Source organism: Melanostigma gelatinosum (assembly GCF_949748355.1).
Source record: "Melanostigma gelatinosum genome assembly, chromosome: 16".
In the NCBI taxonomy this organism is placed as follows: domain Eukaryota; kingdom Metazoa; phylum Chordata; class Actinopteri; order Perciformes; family Zoarcidae; genus Melanostigma; species Melanostigma gelatinosum.
The window spans coordinates 16159040-16172151 of NC_136649.1; the positions used below are offsets into that span (position 1 = coordinate 16159040).

Below are 13112 nucleotides of genomic sequence, written 5' to 3' on the forward strand. Positions count from 1 at the left end.
TTGAGGAAGAAGCACTGATTCATTAAGAGTATTCAGGACGGAGGGTGCTGTTCGTTCACACCAGGAAACAGGAAGGGAACTCATATTAGGACCGACCAGGAAGTGAGGAAGCCATGCCAACCCTCACCTGGTTCTTGTGTCTTTCTCTGTGGCCTTTACAAGGGATGCGACGTGTGACCCACTGCAAAGGTAGGCTCCCCCCTCCCCTTGCCTAAAGCCCCCGGCCCACACAGCTCTCTGGACACTGCAGATGATTTGTGTTGATCTCTGTACGTGCATCACCTCTGCTCTAAGCTGCAGTGCAGAGGCTAAGGATAAAACAAGATCGATGATTTAGAAATTTGAATTTGTATCCTGTTTGGATGTCTCACATTCTGATATCCCAAACTTTAGAGGTTTCCTTCGGTGCGATGATCAGAGAGCTGTCCAGACAGGGGCAGGAGTGGGTTGACAAAGTGTGTGTGTGTGTGTGAAAGTTACATTCCTTTTATTGTCTTTAGACTCTAACACACACACACATAAATCCTGCCTAACCTCCACTGAGAGCTGCGTCAGAGTGATTGCAGTGTTTGCACTTGTGTGTCTCCACACTTGTTCTTGCTGCAGTTGAAGCTGCTGCTTCGCCAAATCGTGTGTGTGTGTGTGTGTGTTTGCTTGCAGCCTCACTTTTGCTCGTAGGCATTTAGTTTCTGTCACCACAGTAACAACACAAAGATTTCTGACACTCGCTTCCTCACAGTTTGCTTCGAATTCTTCTGCGAACACTAGAATCCTCTGTTCTGTGATTCCTCGCTGCAGCTCAGCAAGTAGATTTTGCCGCTGCTCTTATTGTATTTCTAGACCTCAAAGTGAATATTTGCATCACAAACACATTCAGTCTCTTTAGTTCCGATTGAAGTCTGTTTGATTTTACTGCTTGTAGTTTTCTCACATGGCCTGAAGTGTCGTATGTTTGTGTGTAGTCCCCTTCAGCAAAAACTCACAAAGCTGCTAAGAATTGTAAAAAAGAAAAAGACTGGAGTTAAAGCTTATTTCCTCCCAAACATATTGTCGTTAGCCACTCTTCTTACAGGATAATTTATTTTCTCAAAGATAATCTGACAATTTTACCATTGAAAGCATCTAGACCAGTGGTTCTCAACTTTTTTGGCCTCTTAAAATGAAGCAGTGTTTGCTTGCGTCCCCTCGTCACAGGTTTCATACAGTACATTTTATGAGTACTGAGCAGTTTAGCTAGAATCTACAGTAAATGTGTCAAAACATTCTTCTTCTTCTCTCCTGCCCCTTCAATCAACTCGTTACTCTCAGGTTAACCTTGTGACCACTTCCCCGGGTCCTGACCCTCAGGTTTGGAACCACTGATTTAGACCAGTGAGGCAGGATCTTACTTATGAGACAGTGAAAAAAAAGGTTTTACTTCATTACCCCCAAACTTACCAACTGCTTCAAGATTAGATGCCAGCGTTTGATCATAACACTCAACATGCTGGTGGTTTATAATAGGAGTCAGTTTCCCTATTTTCCTTTATGTGTTTTACCAGTTTTATAATACTTTTACACAACGTGCCCGCGCCGCTCAATACAGAGCAAGTCCATTGATTCATATCAGATCTGTACCATTAGAAATACCATATGGTGGTGTGTGGTCACTCTGCGTCACACCTGTCCTCTCATCCCAAAGAAGTTGCAAAGAGATGGCAGTTTTTTAAGCATCACCTAATGAAAACTTACCCAAAAATCCATTATGTTACCTTACATTTGAATATTTTCTTCCAATGAGCTTTAACAAAAAACCTTTCTGGCCATAAATGGTTCATTTAGTTTGTTTTGGTTCCCTTAATGTTTTCTGCATGATTTCTTTTGTCAGCTTTAAGGATTTCTCATTATCCCCGTTTATAAGCTTGGACGTGTGTTTTTTTTTCTTAACATTTCCATTCCTCTGCTTGTGTCTGCATTTTATGTTGGTTAACCTCCGCTGTGAGCTGAATATATATGAGTTTTGAAAGTGGTTGCAGTTTATTTTTGCGCTCTTTGTTGTCATAAGAATGTATTTGAAATGACTAATAAAGTCAGTTAAAAAGCTAATTTGTTTGTTTGCAAAAAGTCATTTGTTGTCTTTAATTGAGTCCATTTCCTGTCACAACTCTCCATTACCCTCTAATCCTGTCACACAATCATCATCATTGTCATTCACATCACAATAACACATTGTAATATGCTTCAGTGTCATGTCTGTGCTTTTTGTGCACTTGTCATATATTTAATAAGAAATGTGATACTGACATGATTCCAGCGTTGACGTCTGTTTTCCTACATGTGTCTTATCTCACTGATCCTTTATGTTGCTTTTTCTAGAGGAAGGTTACGTGAAAATGTACTTGAAAGGTCGTCCCATCACCATGTACATGCCCAAAGACCAGGTGGACAGCTACTGCCTGGAGGCCAGAGCCGACCTGCCCAGCAACAAACTCAAACTGGACTGGGTGTATCCTTTTTTGTCTCGTTGAGATGTCTCGTCTCGTCTCGTCTCATCTCTCCCTGCTTGTCAGAGTAGATCTGCTCAGATGTTCATTTTCACCGTGTGTTGCTGCTGCAGTTGGAAACGAGCTCATCGCTCTGCAGCCTGCAGTCTGTAATAACCTGCACACAGGCTGAGGCACAACCAGTCAGCAGCTCCTCTTGTGCTCCTCTTTATTTTTATTTTGTTTCATTTTGTGGTTTCTCTCCTTCGTTTGTTGATGAAAGAATGAATGTAGTGTGTTGTTCATTCTAGCAGAAACCCACTTGGGAAGGAGCCGCAAGGGAGATAAAGAAAAGATTAAATCTGAGGAGAGATGCGCGCACACACGCACACACATACACAAAAATATATATGGGCTGCAATTTGGTATCTGTAATCAATGAACGAGAGTACAGAAGGAATAGACACATGCACACGGTGTCTGAATGTTAGTCGTTTGAAAAAGAAGACAAAAAAGCAGCAAATCTTCATAATTGAAAAGCTTCACCTGAGGAATATTTACCATTTTTGCTTAAAAAAATGGCTACATTTTCTGTCAGTCAATTAATTGTTTTAGCTCAACTTTGGATATCTTTTCTGTTATATTTCTTGACCTTCTTTGATGTCCAGTTATGGATACCGCGGTCGAGACTGTCGCTCCAATCTTTACCTGTTGCCCACTGGAGAAACGGTGTACTTCATCGCCTCAGTGGTCGTCCTGTTCAACGTGGACGAGCAGCTGCAGCGACACTACACCGGACACACGGATGACATCAAATGGTGAGAGACACCTGGGGATAATTATGGGGATAATAAAGTGCACGCTAACCCTGTTAGATTTGATATACAGCATTTCTTCAGTCCTCACAGGCTGTAGAGTTCTTTCTTTTCTTGAGTACGTGCAGAGTAACTAATGGGGGAAGGTAAAGAGTAAGACAAGTGAACTCAGGTGTTAGTCTGTTTTGGCATGTCGACATTTGTGCACAAGTGGGAAAGTGTGCAGAACAGTGAGGGTAACTTTGGGGTTAATAAAAGTTCAAATGAATGGATTACAGATCAAAGGGTGGATTGCCAACAAATTCGTACTCCTTTGAAGACAAAGTGTTAAAGCTTCACACATGCTATGAATGCTGCTACACCGCCGTACCCAAAAGGGGATGACTTTATCTTAAACGATTTCATTTCCCCCGCGCATTAGTACAGACAGCGCGTGGCTTTAAAAACCTCCTTTCATGTTGTGCGAGCACGTTGCTCAAACTGTGTCATTCAAACTGTCCTTTTGATGTTGAAAGGCTTTTAACTGATCTCACGTCTTCCACTTCACCAGCCTGGCCGTCCACCCCGATAAAATCACCATAGCAACCGGTCAGGTGGCGGGGACCTCTTCGGATGGAAAAGTAAGTGAGGTCGATGATGTATTAGTGGAGTGAGGAGTTTTCTATTTTATTTAGGAAATGATGTTTTGCCCAGCTGATTCAGGCAATGCTGCGTGATAAACAGGCCGAGTAGTTGAAAGGCATTCGCTCTGCGTTCACTGATATAATCATTGAATCCAGTGAGTGCCTCAGTAAGCCTCACATTGCATCATACTGATGGTGTACCTCTCTGTGCTCATGTTTGTGTGTGTTTTTTCTTCCTGGCAGCAGCTGGCTCCTCATGTCCGTGTGTGGGACTCTGTTAGCCTCAACACGCTCCATGTTCTGGGTGCAGGCTTCTTTGACCGAGCCTTGGTCTGCCTGGCTTTCTCCAAGTCGGTAAGGAAGCACCATCGACACACTTAACAAGCATTTTAGGGCGATTTCTTTTTTCTGTACTGCGTTTCCATTTTGTCAGGCAATAAACATGACTTTGTGTCTTTTTCTGTGTGTCAGAATGGAGGAAACACATTGTGTGCCGTCGACGACTCCAATGACCACGTCCTCTCTGTCTGGGACTGGCAGAGAGAGGACAGACTGGCTGAGGTTAAGGTACGTGTGCATGTTTTTTAATTAAGCTGACATACTGCTCAATTCATTTGCGTGTAAATGTCGACGTGTTGTGTGTTTCTCCTCAGTGCTCCAACGAGTCAGTGTTTGCTGCTGACTTTCACCCAACAGACAGCAGCATCGTAGTGACCTGCGGCAAGTCCCATCTCTATTTCTGGAACCTGGAGAGAGGTGTGCTAGTCAAGAAGCAAGGACTGTTTGAGGTGAGACACCCACATGTTTCCCACATGTTATGTCAATACTGTAACGCAATCATGTTTGATATAGAGGCACAAATGCAATCATTACAGCCTGTGTTACAATATGATCCGATTTATAGCTATAAAAGGATAATCAATGGGAGAAAAGTGAAACAATATGTGTGTTCTTGTGTTTCTTGCAGAAACAGGAGAAGCCCAAGTTTGTATTGTGCGTGACCTTTGCAGAAAATGGCGACGCCGTCACAGGAGACTCAAGTGGGAACATCCTGGTGTGGGGAAAAGGCATGTTAATTGAGTAATTTGTTAAACTTGTATTCATACATAGTGGTCCAATGAGATCTCTTTTTGTCTCTGATTTATCTATTGATCTGTCTCTGAATCTACTCAAGCACTCAACCTTTATGTCTGTCAGTCTCCAACTGAACCTTCTCCTCCATCTCCTCCTGTCTCTGTCACACAGGCACTAATCGGATCAGCCACGTCGTCCAAGGAGCTCACGAGGGCAGCATCTTTGCTCTGTGCATGCTGAGGAACGGCACGCTGCTATCTGGAGGTAAAGACCGCAGGCTCGCCTCCTGGGACGGCAGCTACCAGCAGATACAAGCGGTGGAGGTGAGGAAAAAGTTCTACATGAATCACAAAAATTCTAATATTCCAAAGCTCCTGAATGCTGCACCACATCATAAATATTACAGAGGATGAGATGAGTCTGTGCTCTCAATGAGATTCATGGAGGTTTATAATGATGAGAGTTATGGATCACTCATGTTTTATTCGCTCTACAGAGACCAGATTATGCAATCAAAGATAAATTGATTGTTATTCTGGCAAATGCTGGATTCTAGGTAAACGGATGGTTGAATTTCCTCCACAGGTGCCTGAGTTGTTTGGTCCGATCAGGACCATAGCAGAGGGCAGAGGGGAGACTGTGCTCATCGGGACCACTAAACACTTTGTTTTGCAAGGCAGTTTGGATGGAGAGTTCATGCCTATTACGCAGGTAGATAGTACCGTCTAATACACTAACTCTGCAGCCAACAAATTGATTGATCTGCCAATTATTTGGTCTGTCAAATGTCAGAAGATTGGTTGGGAAAAAAGTCCATCACAATGTGACTTTTTAAAGTGTCTTGGTTTGTGTGACAAACAGTTCACAGCCAAAATATATTCAGTTAATGAAGAAATGACACCGAGAAAAGCAGCAAGTTGTTCATCGGCTGATTGATAAATTGATTAATCGTTGCAGCTTTATTATGACGTTGTCGAAAAAGTGGACAAAGTGAAGGTTTCATTTGAAAGGCTGTGATGTTGTAGCAAGAGTTAATAGGATTGAAAGAAGTAAAACTCTCGTCCCTTCTCCAGGGTCACACTGATGAGTTGTGGGGTCTGGCTGTCCACCCCCTGAAGCCTCAGTTCCTCACCTGTGGCTATGACAGGCAGGTCTGCCTGTGGGACTCAAGTTCCCATCAGCTCATCTGGACCAAGAGTATGGACGTAAGTTTAGCCAACACTGCCACCCTGGGGTCAGTCCCGGGGATTACACAGCACAAAACATGAGGAATCGGCCACTATTTCATCACTTCTGATGTCACTGACAACCAACAAGAACTGCACATTTATCAACAAAAATGTATAAATGTACATGAAAACAACCTTATATTACCTTGAGATCTGCCTTTTAGTGTCAAACTCTGTGCTTCACTGAGCAGAATAATGTATGTGCAAACATCCAAATTAACTAACAATAAATACAACACAAAAACTGTATTGTACTACATTGCAAATAGAAATATTGTCATTAAAACATTTGGAAAGGTGTATTGAAGCGGAAGGCTGGTAACAAGTTTGTATTTGATTAAAAAGAACATTCAGTAAAGAATTTAAAGTATTTGTTTTTCATAATTAGCCTGAGAGACCGTCAATGTGTTCTATGAAATAATGAAATAAATTTATATATATTAAGTAGGATTCCTTTTATAAATTCTATGACTTTATTTTTATTATTTTATCTTTAAATTGTTTATGTATTTAGGTTGTTAGGACTGCTGTGTTGATATATAGTACGTTGTTTGTTTGTGTTTATTGAGATTTATTGGTTTGATTTTGTATTTTGGTCTGTTGGTTCTGTGTTTTTTTTTTTTTTTTTTTAAACACATAACACAAAACTCATTTTTACGTAGAGGGTGACTAAATGTACTCTTCCTATTTTCTGACAGGATGCTGCTCAATCAGCAGGCTTCCACCCATCTGGAGCTGTGGTTGCCATAGGAACCCAGAATGGCAGGTAGGGATAATCACATCACCAAAACAACGTAAAGAAATATCGTGTTTAAATGAATGCTTGAGCTAAAAAAGCAGATTGTTGAGCTGTCTGTGGTCCTGCAGGTGGCTGGTGCTGGACTCTGACTCTAAGGATCTGGTCGCAGTGCACACAGATGGGAATGAACAGCTGTCTGCTATGTGCTACGGGCCAGGTATGGTGATAACCGCCCTGTGCATGCAGAGTGCTGTTTTCACTGTCTCTTTTCCTTTTTGTTATTTGGAAATTACAGCACAATAATCATCCTGTCTTTTTCTATTTAGATGGTAACTTCCTGGCCATCGGTTCGCACGACAACTACATCTATATCTACGCCGTGGCGGAAAACGGGAGGAAGTACAGCCGAGTGGGGAAATGCTCGGTGAGCATCTGTATTTATAATCCCCCCTCACCCGTAACCCCGTTATTTTTAGTTCCTCCCTGCGTCATCTTTATATTTAGTTCCCTCCTTAGCTCTATATTTGGGCCTCCACTCTGTACACTCTGTCCTCACGGTGTGTTGATGCAGAAGCTGTAAAATGACAAATGACAATGAGCTGAGTCATACAGTGCTGCAGCTACACGCACATAATGACTAAGGGTTGCAATATCAAATCAAATCCATGTTTTTAGCATTATTTCTGGTGCTTGAGGCGCCATATCGCCTCCACTCGAGGAACACAGGGAAGTGCCTGTGAAGGTAAATGATCTAACTTGGTCCTTTTGTATCAAATCTCAGGGTCACTCTAGTTTCATCACCCACCTGGACTGGTCAGTGGACTCCCAGTACCTGGTGTCAAACTCAGGGGACTATGAGATCCTGTATTGTAAGTATGACCACTGTCGTCTTTGCTGTCTCGATGGTGTACTCTGTAGCATTGATGGTTGCTGTTTGTAACCACACAGTATTCAAAGTTGGCTCCTCCTCTCCCCGGCAACGAGCAAATGAATCGAAGTACAGACTTTGTTCTGCTGCTGTGTGTGTGTGTGCGTGTGCGTGTGCGTGTGCGTGTGTGTGTGTGTGTGTGTGTGGCTCCGCCTGGGCAAACTGACACTGATGGCAGCACAGCAGAGGAGAGGGACGAAAAGCAGGAAATTCCTGCATATTATGTCTTCTGTTTCTGAAAAGATTTGATGTGGGCCCCTTAAACAGTAGTTTCAAATGTAATGTAACAGCACCCATGACACTTATTTATGCTAAAACATGTTGATTTGGTTTGTGTGTTTTCCCAGGGATCCCATCAGTGTGTAAACAGGTGGTCAGTGTGGAGACCACCAGAGATATTGAGTGGGCCACCCACACCTGCACTCTGGGCTTCCAGGTCTTTGGTAAGTGAAGGCTCCTTCCCTTTCCCTCTTTAGGTGAGTGTTTATGTTTTATTAATGTCCATTCAATACACGTCTCCGCTGCCCTCTCTGCTCCTCAGGCTTGTGGCCCGACGGCTCTGACGGCACCGACATCAACGCCGCCTGCAGGTCCAGCGATAAAAGCCTTCTGGTTACCGGAGACGACTTTGGGAAGGTCCACCTCTTCTCATACCCCTGTTCGCAGTTCAGGGTGAGATACAGTGTACTGGGGCACTCTGTACCAAGGCTGAGTTTGAATGTGACCCACATTGCCCTTTACTGCATTTTGTCTCTTCTCTCCCATGTCGGTCTGTCTAAGGCAAAAAGCCCGAAAAATAATCTTTTAAAAGATTTCAGTGATGTAAATAAAGAGATTAAGCTCTTGTAAAACTTTGATTCACAGTTCATGGAAAGGCAAAATTCATTTTTTACTTTTCCTTTCAGGCTCCCAGCCATGTTTATGGTGGCCACAGCAGTCACGTGACCAACGTGACCTTCCTGTATGACGACGGCTACCTGGTGTCAACTGGAGGGAAGGACATGAGCGTGATGCAGTGGAGGATAGTCTGAGGGAGCCGGCAGAAACAGATTCTGTGGTTTTAATGCTGCTGCTTGCCTGAAACCCAGCCGAAGCGAACTGAACTGAACTAAACTGAACCAAACCAAACTTAAATTAACTCAGAAGCTAAAAAAGGTGGATCTGCTGAACTGAAGTGAATTGACAGAAGAAGAACTCAAGGTTTTCGTCCTGATCTGCTCTCAGATCCCAAATGAGACAAACTGTTGGAGGTGTTTTGTGCAGTTGCTTGAAATACAAAATTCTTGAATATTTCCCCTTTTCTTTAATCACACTACATGTAAAAAATAAAAATCTCTCTCACATACTGTAGCCAGGTCACCAATGACATGAGTCAAAACAAATCAAACGGCTCAAACCCAACTAAACAGAACCAAAGCCTCTGACTTTCTGACTGCATCTGAATAGTTCCACTGCTGTTGTTTGGTGTGCACTCCTGCCACAGATGATGGACTGAAGCGGTCCATCACTGTGCTGGAGATCCAAGAGCATTGGAACACAGCTGTGTAGGTAAGGAAAGAACATAGGGATTTTCTAATTGTTGAACTTTTGTGTATTTTGTATTTAACAACTCAGGAAACCACTCGCAAAGCAGAACTCGTCTCTTTTATTAACATTGACATATCAGTACGAGCCCTAAACGCAGCTCACTAAAACACACAGAGGCATCAACTGCGGCTAATATTAGATTCAACTGTTGTCCAACCATTGTTGATTTATTTGCGTTGACTAATTCTGAATGGAAACTACCCATACAGTCTTGATGATAATTAGATACAGCAAGGTTTAGCCAGATGTGATGTTACCCACCATTTGAAACTATCATCCTCTAAGGGCAATGAACATTAAAGATTTAGGATTTTAACATTTTTAACAATACAATACAATATCTGAACACGTTCTAAGTTTTTGTGCTTCCAGGTCTTCAAAATGGTACCGTTCCTATTATTTATTGATCAAGAGTCAAATCCTTCCCTCCCAATTTCAGTTCTTTTGGGTTTTCCCCTGAAATACATCCCTGTTTAGTCCCATATGTGTAAATTTACAAAGAGGTTTGAAACAGCTAATGAGCAAAATGTGGGTGAATATACAGTGTTTTAAAGTGTATCCAATTTTTGGAACGAGTTGTTGTGTCTTGCCTTTGCCTCGAGGTGCAAGGAAAATGAAAAGCAAGCATTTGTTTTCTTATTTTTTCGATGATGTGAAGTCTTTTAAATCTGCATCCACCTGCATTTTACTGCACCGGGATCCGGTTAGAAAGGAGAAGGATGAGACCACTACACTGTAACTGTTTACGTCTTATGTGCTCCTCTGTTTGCGCACCGTCAGTCACTGGCAAGTTATTTAACTGACCTGAATTTCTTGAGTGTTTTTTTTATTTTTCATAATGCAGTGCTTCAGAATGATAAAGATACAGCAGGTCTATCTACCCGCACAATAGAACAAGCAAATTACCATTTTGTACTTACCGGACCAATGATGTCTGTTTTCAACGTTCCAAGCTGTGTTCTGTCAGTACACCAATACGTCACACGCCTCATCTTACTGTCAACACCAAGCCAATATTACACATGCATGAATATACCAGATTATTTGGCAGATTTTAGTTTGACCATAACTGCCACTGATGTGAGGCGTGTTGATGTTGTCGGTTGGCTGATTGCTAGAGTTTCGTTATCAGGAAAACTACTCAAATCTAACAGCAGTGATGTAGTCGGCACGCTAACATGATTTGTTTTACCATTAAACACCTGGGGCTGCAGAATATAATTGAACTTTTTAACAATGTCTGAAAGTAAATGCAACATGAAATTCCTATGACTGTGTCTGATATTTTCCACTTCGACATTTTGACATTTTTTTGGTTTCTTTACTTTACATAATCTTTATTTTAAGACGAAGATTGATCAAAATCTCTAAGAGATGTCATGTGTAAATATTATACATTTTATACTCTTGCAAGATTTACATTTTCTTGTATGAAGAAAAGAACACATAGTAGTAAAAAATGAATTGTATGGGCATCTTACTACAGCAGAGTGCCTTGCTTAAAGCTTGCTCTGACCACCATAACATTATTTAGGAATACTTGTAATCTCGGGGTGGAGTAGGGGGGCGTCAGTGGGCTGCACGTGTGCGTCTTCGCCGGTGGTGGGCAGCATTGAGCCGGTGTGCCCCCCCCCCCCCGCCTCCTCTCGTCCTCCACACACAGCATTAGCATTTCCCCCAAAATCTCTCCACCTCACCAAAACACTCCGAATGGAGAAGAAGATGTGGCGTGAGGGAAGCGGCGGCTGAAGACCACCGTTCACCGTCTTCTACCGAGCACGAGCCCCGGCTGAACATGGACTTAAGGATACGCAGCGGCGCGCGTGGAGAGCTGAGACAACGGAGCACAAAGCGGATGGGAGAAACCGCTCGTGTCCTCGCTTAGCGTGTCTGCAACACCGCTCATCATCAGCCTGTATTATTGTTACAGACGCGCATAAAGGGACACAAAGTGAAGCAGGTGGTGCTGATTTCAAGCCTCTCCTGACTGTGTTTACAGAACAATAAAACGGACTGTTGGTTCCTTTAGTCGGCCTCGTCAGTGCCATCATCTCCGGGTGAATAAAAGACGAGAGAATGAGGTAAGCGGCGGCCAGCACCATGCGCTCTGTTTCACGCGTCATGACAGATGCGCACCGACACGAAGCCTCCAGCCCACGACTGCATTTCTACATTTATCTTGCAAGAATAGTCAACGGCTAACAATGTGGCGAGGAACTGCAGCGTCTTAGACAGTGTATTGTCTTATTGTCTCCTTGTAGAGACAGTATTGTGAGCATCCAGGGGCCCACCCACCCGGGCCTCAGCTCCACAGAGGCAGCGTCCTTTACCATTCGCTGTACACTCCCAGTGCACAAGGCGGCCAATGCCGCCGGTGCTGTTTACCCCTCTGTTTACCCCTCTGTTTACCCCTCTGTTTACCTCTGTTTTCACCGCCGGACCCGCCCAGTGAGTGCAGGATTTGATCCAGGCTAATGTTGTCATGGGACCGACAGCATCGTGTGTTCCTACGGTGCACCTGGTTGAAATAAAACGGTTGAATGTGACTGATGCACCGGCCCGTGTGTGACCGGCTGTAGGAGGCTGGAAATAGGATGAGTGAGGGTGCATATATCCATCGCTGGAGGAGGAGGAGGGTGTTTATTCTGGTGGTTGCCAGGCAGGTTATCAGACCCTCCACCCCCCTTCCTCACAGACACCTATAAGCACTTGCTCTATGACGGATCCACACATACCCAGCCTATGGGAAATGTATCTGCTGTGTAAATCCCCATTGTATATCCAAGCCTGTCGGTGTTATTTTGAGCCTTTCCCTGCTTATGTTGGTATGCAGATATGTGCTGAGGGCAACAACGTTCTCCAGCAGCAGTCTGTCTATTTTGTTCGATTTATGAAACAGTCCTTTTTACATTTCCCCCTGCTGCCTTTAGTTTGACTCCTCAGTGTCTCCGTAGCTGCAGCCTGCACCATTCTGTTGTATGGCTTTAGATTTATTCTGACAGCTCTCCTCAGACACTGTGCACTCTCGTTCCTTTTTGCTGTAGCTACCGGTGTGTGTGTGTGTGTGTGTGTGTGTGTGTGTGTGTAGATGTGGTGCTACTCACTTCAAAAAGGAAAAGGAGAGAGAAAGGGAATAACGGTAAAAAGAGAAGGCCATGGGGGCTCTCACATCTGGATATCTAGTTTGAAGTAACTAACCTCTTCCCATAACAACTCAAAGCCAGCAGCTGAACTGTTTTGCTCTCAGACTGTAAACATGTAAGATTCATATCTTCCAGTCCAGTTGGATGAACACGCTGTTTCCTCTTTTCTGCAAAGCTGTGCTGCTTGCGTCCCATCCTGTGTGTGTGTTGTTGCCAGAGGCAGATCTGCTCTTTGATTCAAGCCCAAAAGGGAAGTCTTAAATCTCCACAAAGCAACAACAGGGTGACCTGGCTCTTCTTTTTGCAGAGGAGAGAAGAAGATCTAATTCAATGAGATCATTTGTTCAGTGTCACTGCTTCCATTGCTGCATTTATGTGAGGGTTATAAATGTGTGTGTGTGTGTGTGTGTGCACGCCCAAATATGTGAGTGTGGCTTTGTTATTTTTAGTCCAGTAACTCGTGGTTTTATTATGCGATGCTTCCTCACTGTTCTCCTTTTCAGACTGGCTGC

The 13112-nt window shown here is 43.4% G+C and overlaps 2 protein-coding genes across 13 annotated transcripts in view; both read left to right on the forward strand.

The window, feature by feature from the left end:
• LOC306790610 (echinoderm microtubule-associated protein-like 1) overlaps positions 1 to 10718 on the forward strand; it is a 63560-nt gene extending 52842 nt beyond the window's left edge. For 9 of the 12 annotated variants that reach the window (XM_079287000.1, XM_079287006.1, XM_079287007.1 and 6 more), the window contains 18 exons: positions 163 to 189; positions 2356 to 2485; positions 3131 to 3280; positions 3828 to 3897; positions 4144 to 4254; positions 4372 to 4467; positions 4554 to 4688; positions 4868 to 4967; positions 5146 to 5297; positions 5560 to 5685; positions 6048 to 6179; positions 6902 to 6969; positions 7071 to 7159; positions 7269 to 7366; positions 7724 to 7811; positions 8218 to 8313; positions 8412 to 8542; positions 8776 to 10718. In XM_079287000.1, the coding sequence (XP_079143126.1) occupies positions 163 to 189; positions 2356 to 2485; positions 3131 to 3280; positions 3828 to 3897; positions 4144 to 4254; positions 4372 to 4467; positions 4554 to 4688; positions 4868 to 4967; positions 5146 to 5297; positions 5560 to 5685; positions 6048 to 6179; positions 6902 to 6969; positions 7071 to 7159; positions 7269 to 7366; positions 7724 to 7811; positions 8218 to 8313; positions 8412 to 8542; positions 8776 to 8901 (1925 nt within the window). In that variant the 3' untranslated portion in view covers positions 8902 to 10718. The remainder of the gene's footprint in view (positions 1 to 162; positions 190 to 2355; positions 2486 to 3130; positions 3281 to 3827; positions 3898 to 4143; positions 4255 to 4371; positions 4468 to 4553; positions 4689 to 4867; positions 4968 to 5145; positions 5298 to 5559; positions 5686 to 6047; positions 6180 to 6901; positions 6970 to 7070; positions 7160 to 7268; positions 7367 to 7723; positions 7812 to 8217; positions 8314 to 8411; positions 8543 to 8775) is intronic. The other 3 variants (XM_079287005.1, XM_079287003.1, XM_079287004.1) reach the window with 2 other exon arrangements.
• Positions 10719 to 11207: 489 nt separating this feature from the next.
• The window catches only part of evla (Enah/Vasp-like a), a 32493-nt gene continuing 30588 nt past the window's right edge, over positions 11208 to 13112 (forward strand). Inside the window, exon 1 of the mRNA XM_079286523.1 lies at positions 11208 to 11538. Coding sequence (XP_079142649.1) covers positions 11534 to 11538 — 5 coding nt within the window. The 5' untranslated portion in view covers positions 11208 to 11533. The remainder of the gene's footprint in view (positions 11539 to 13112) is intronic.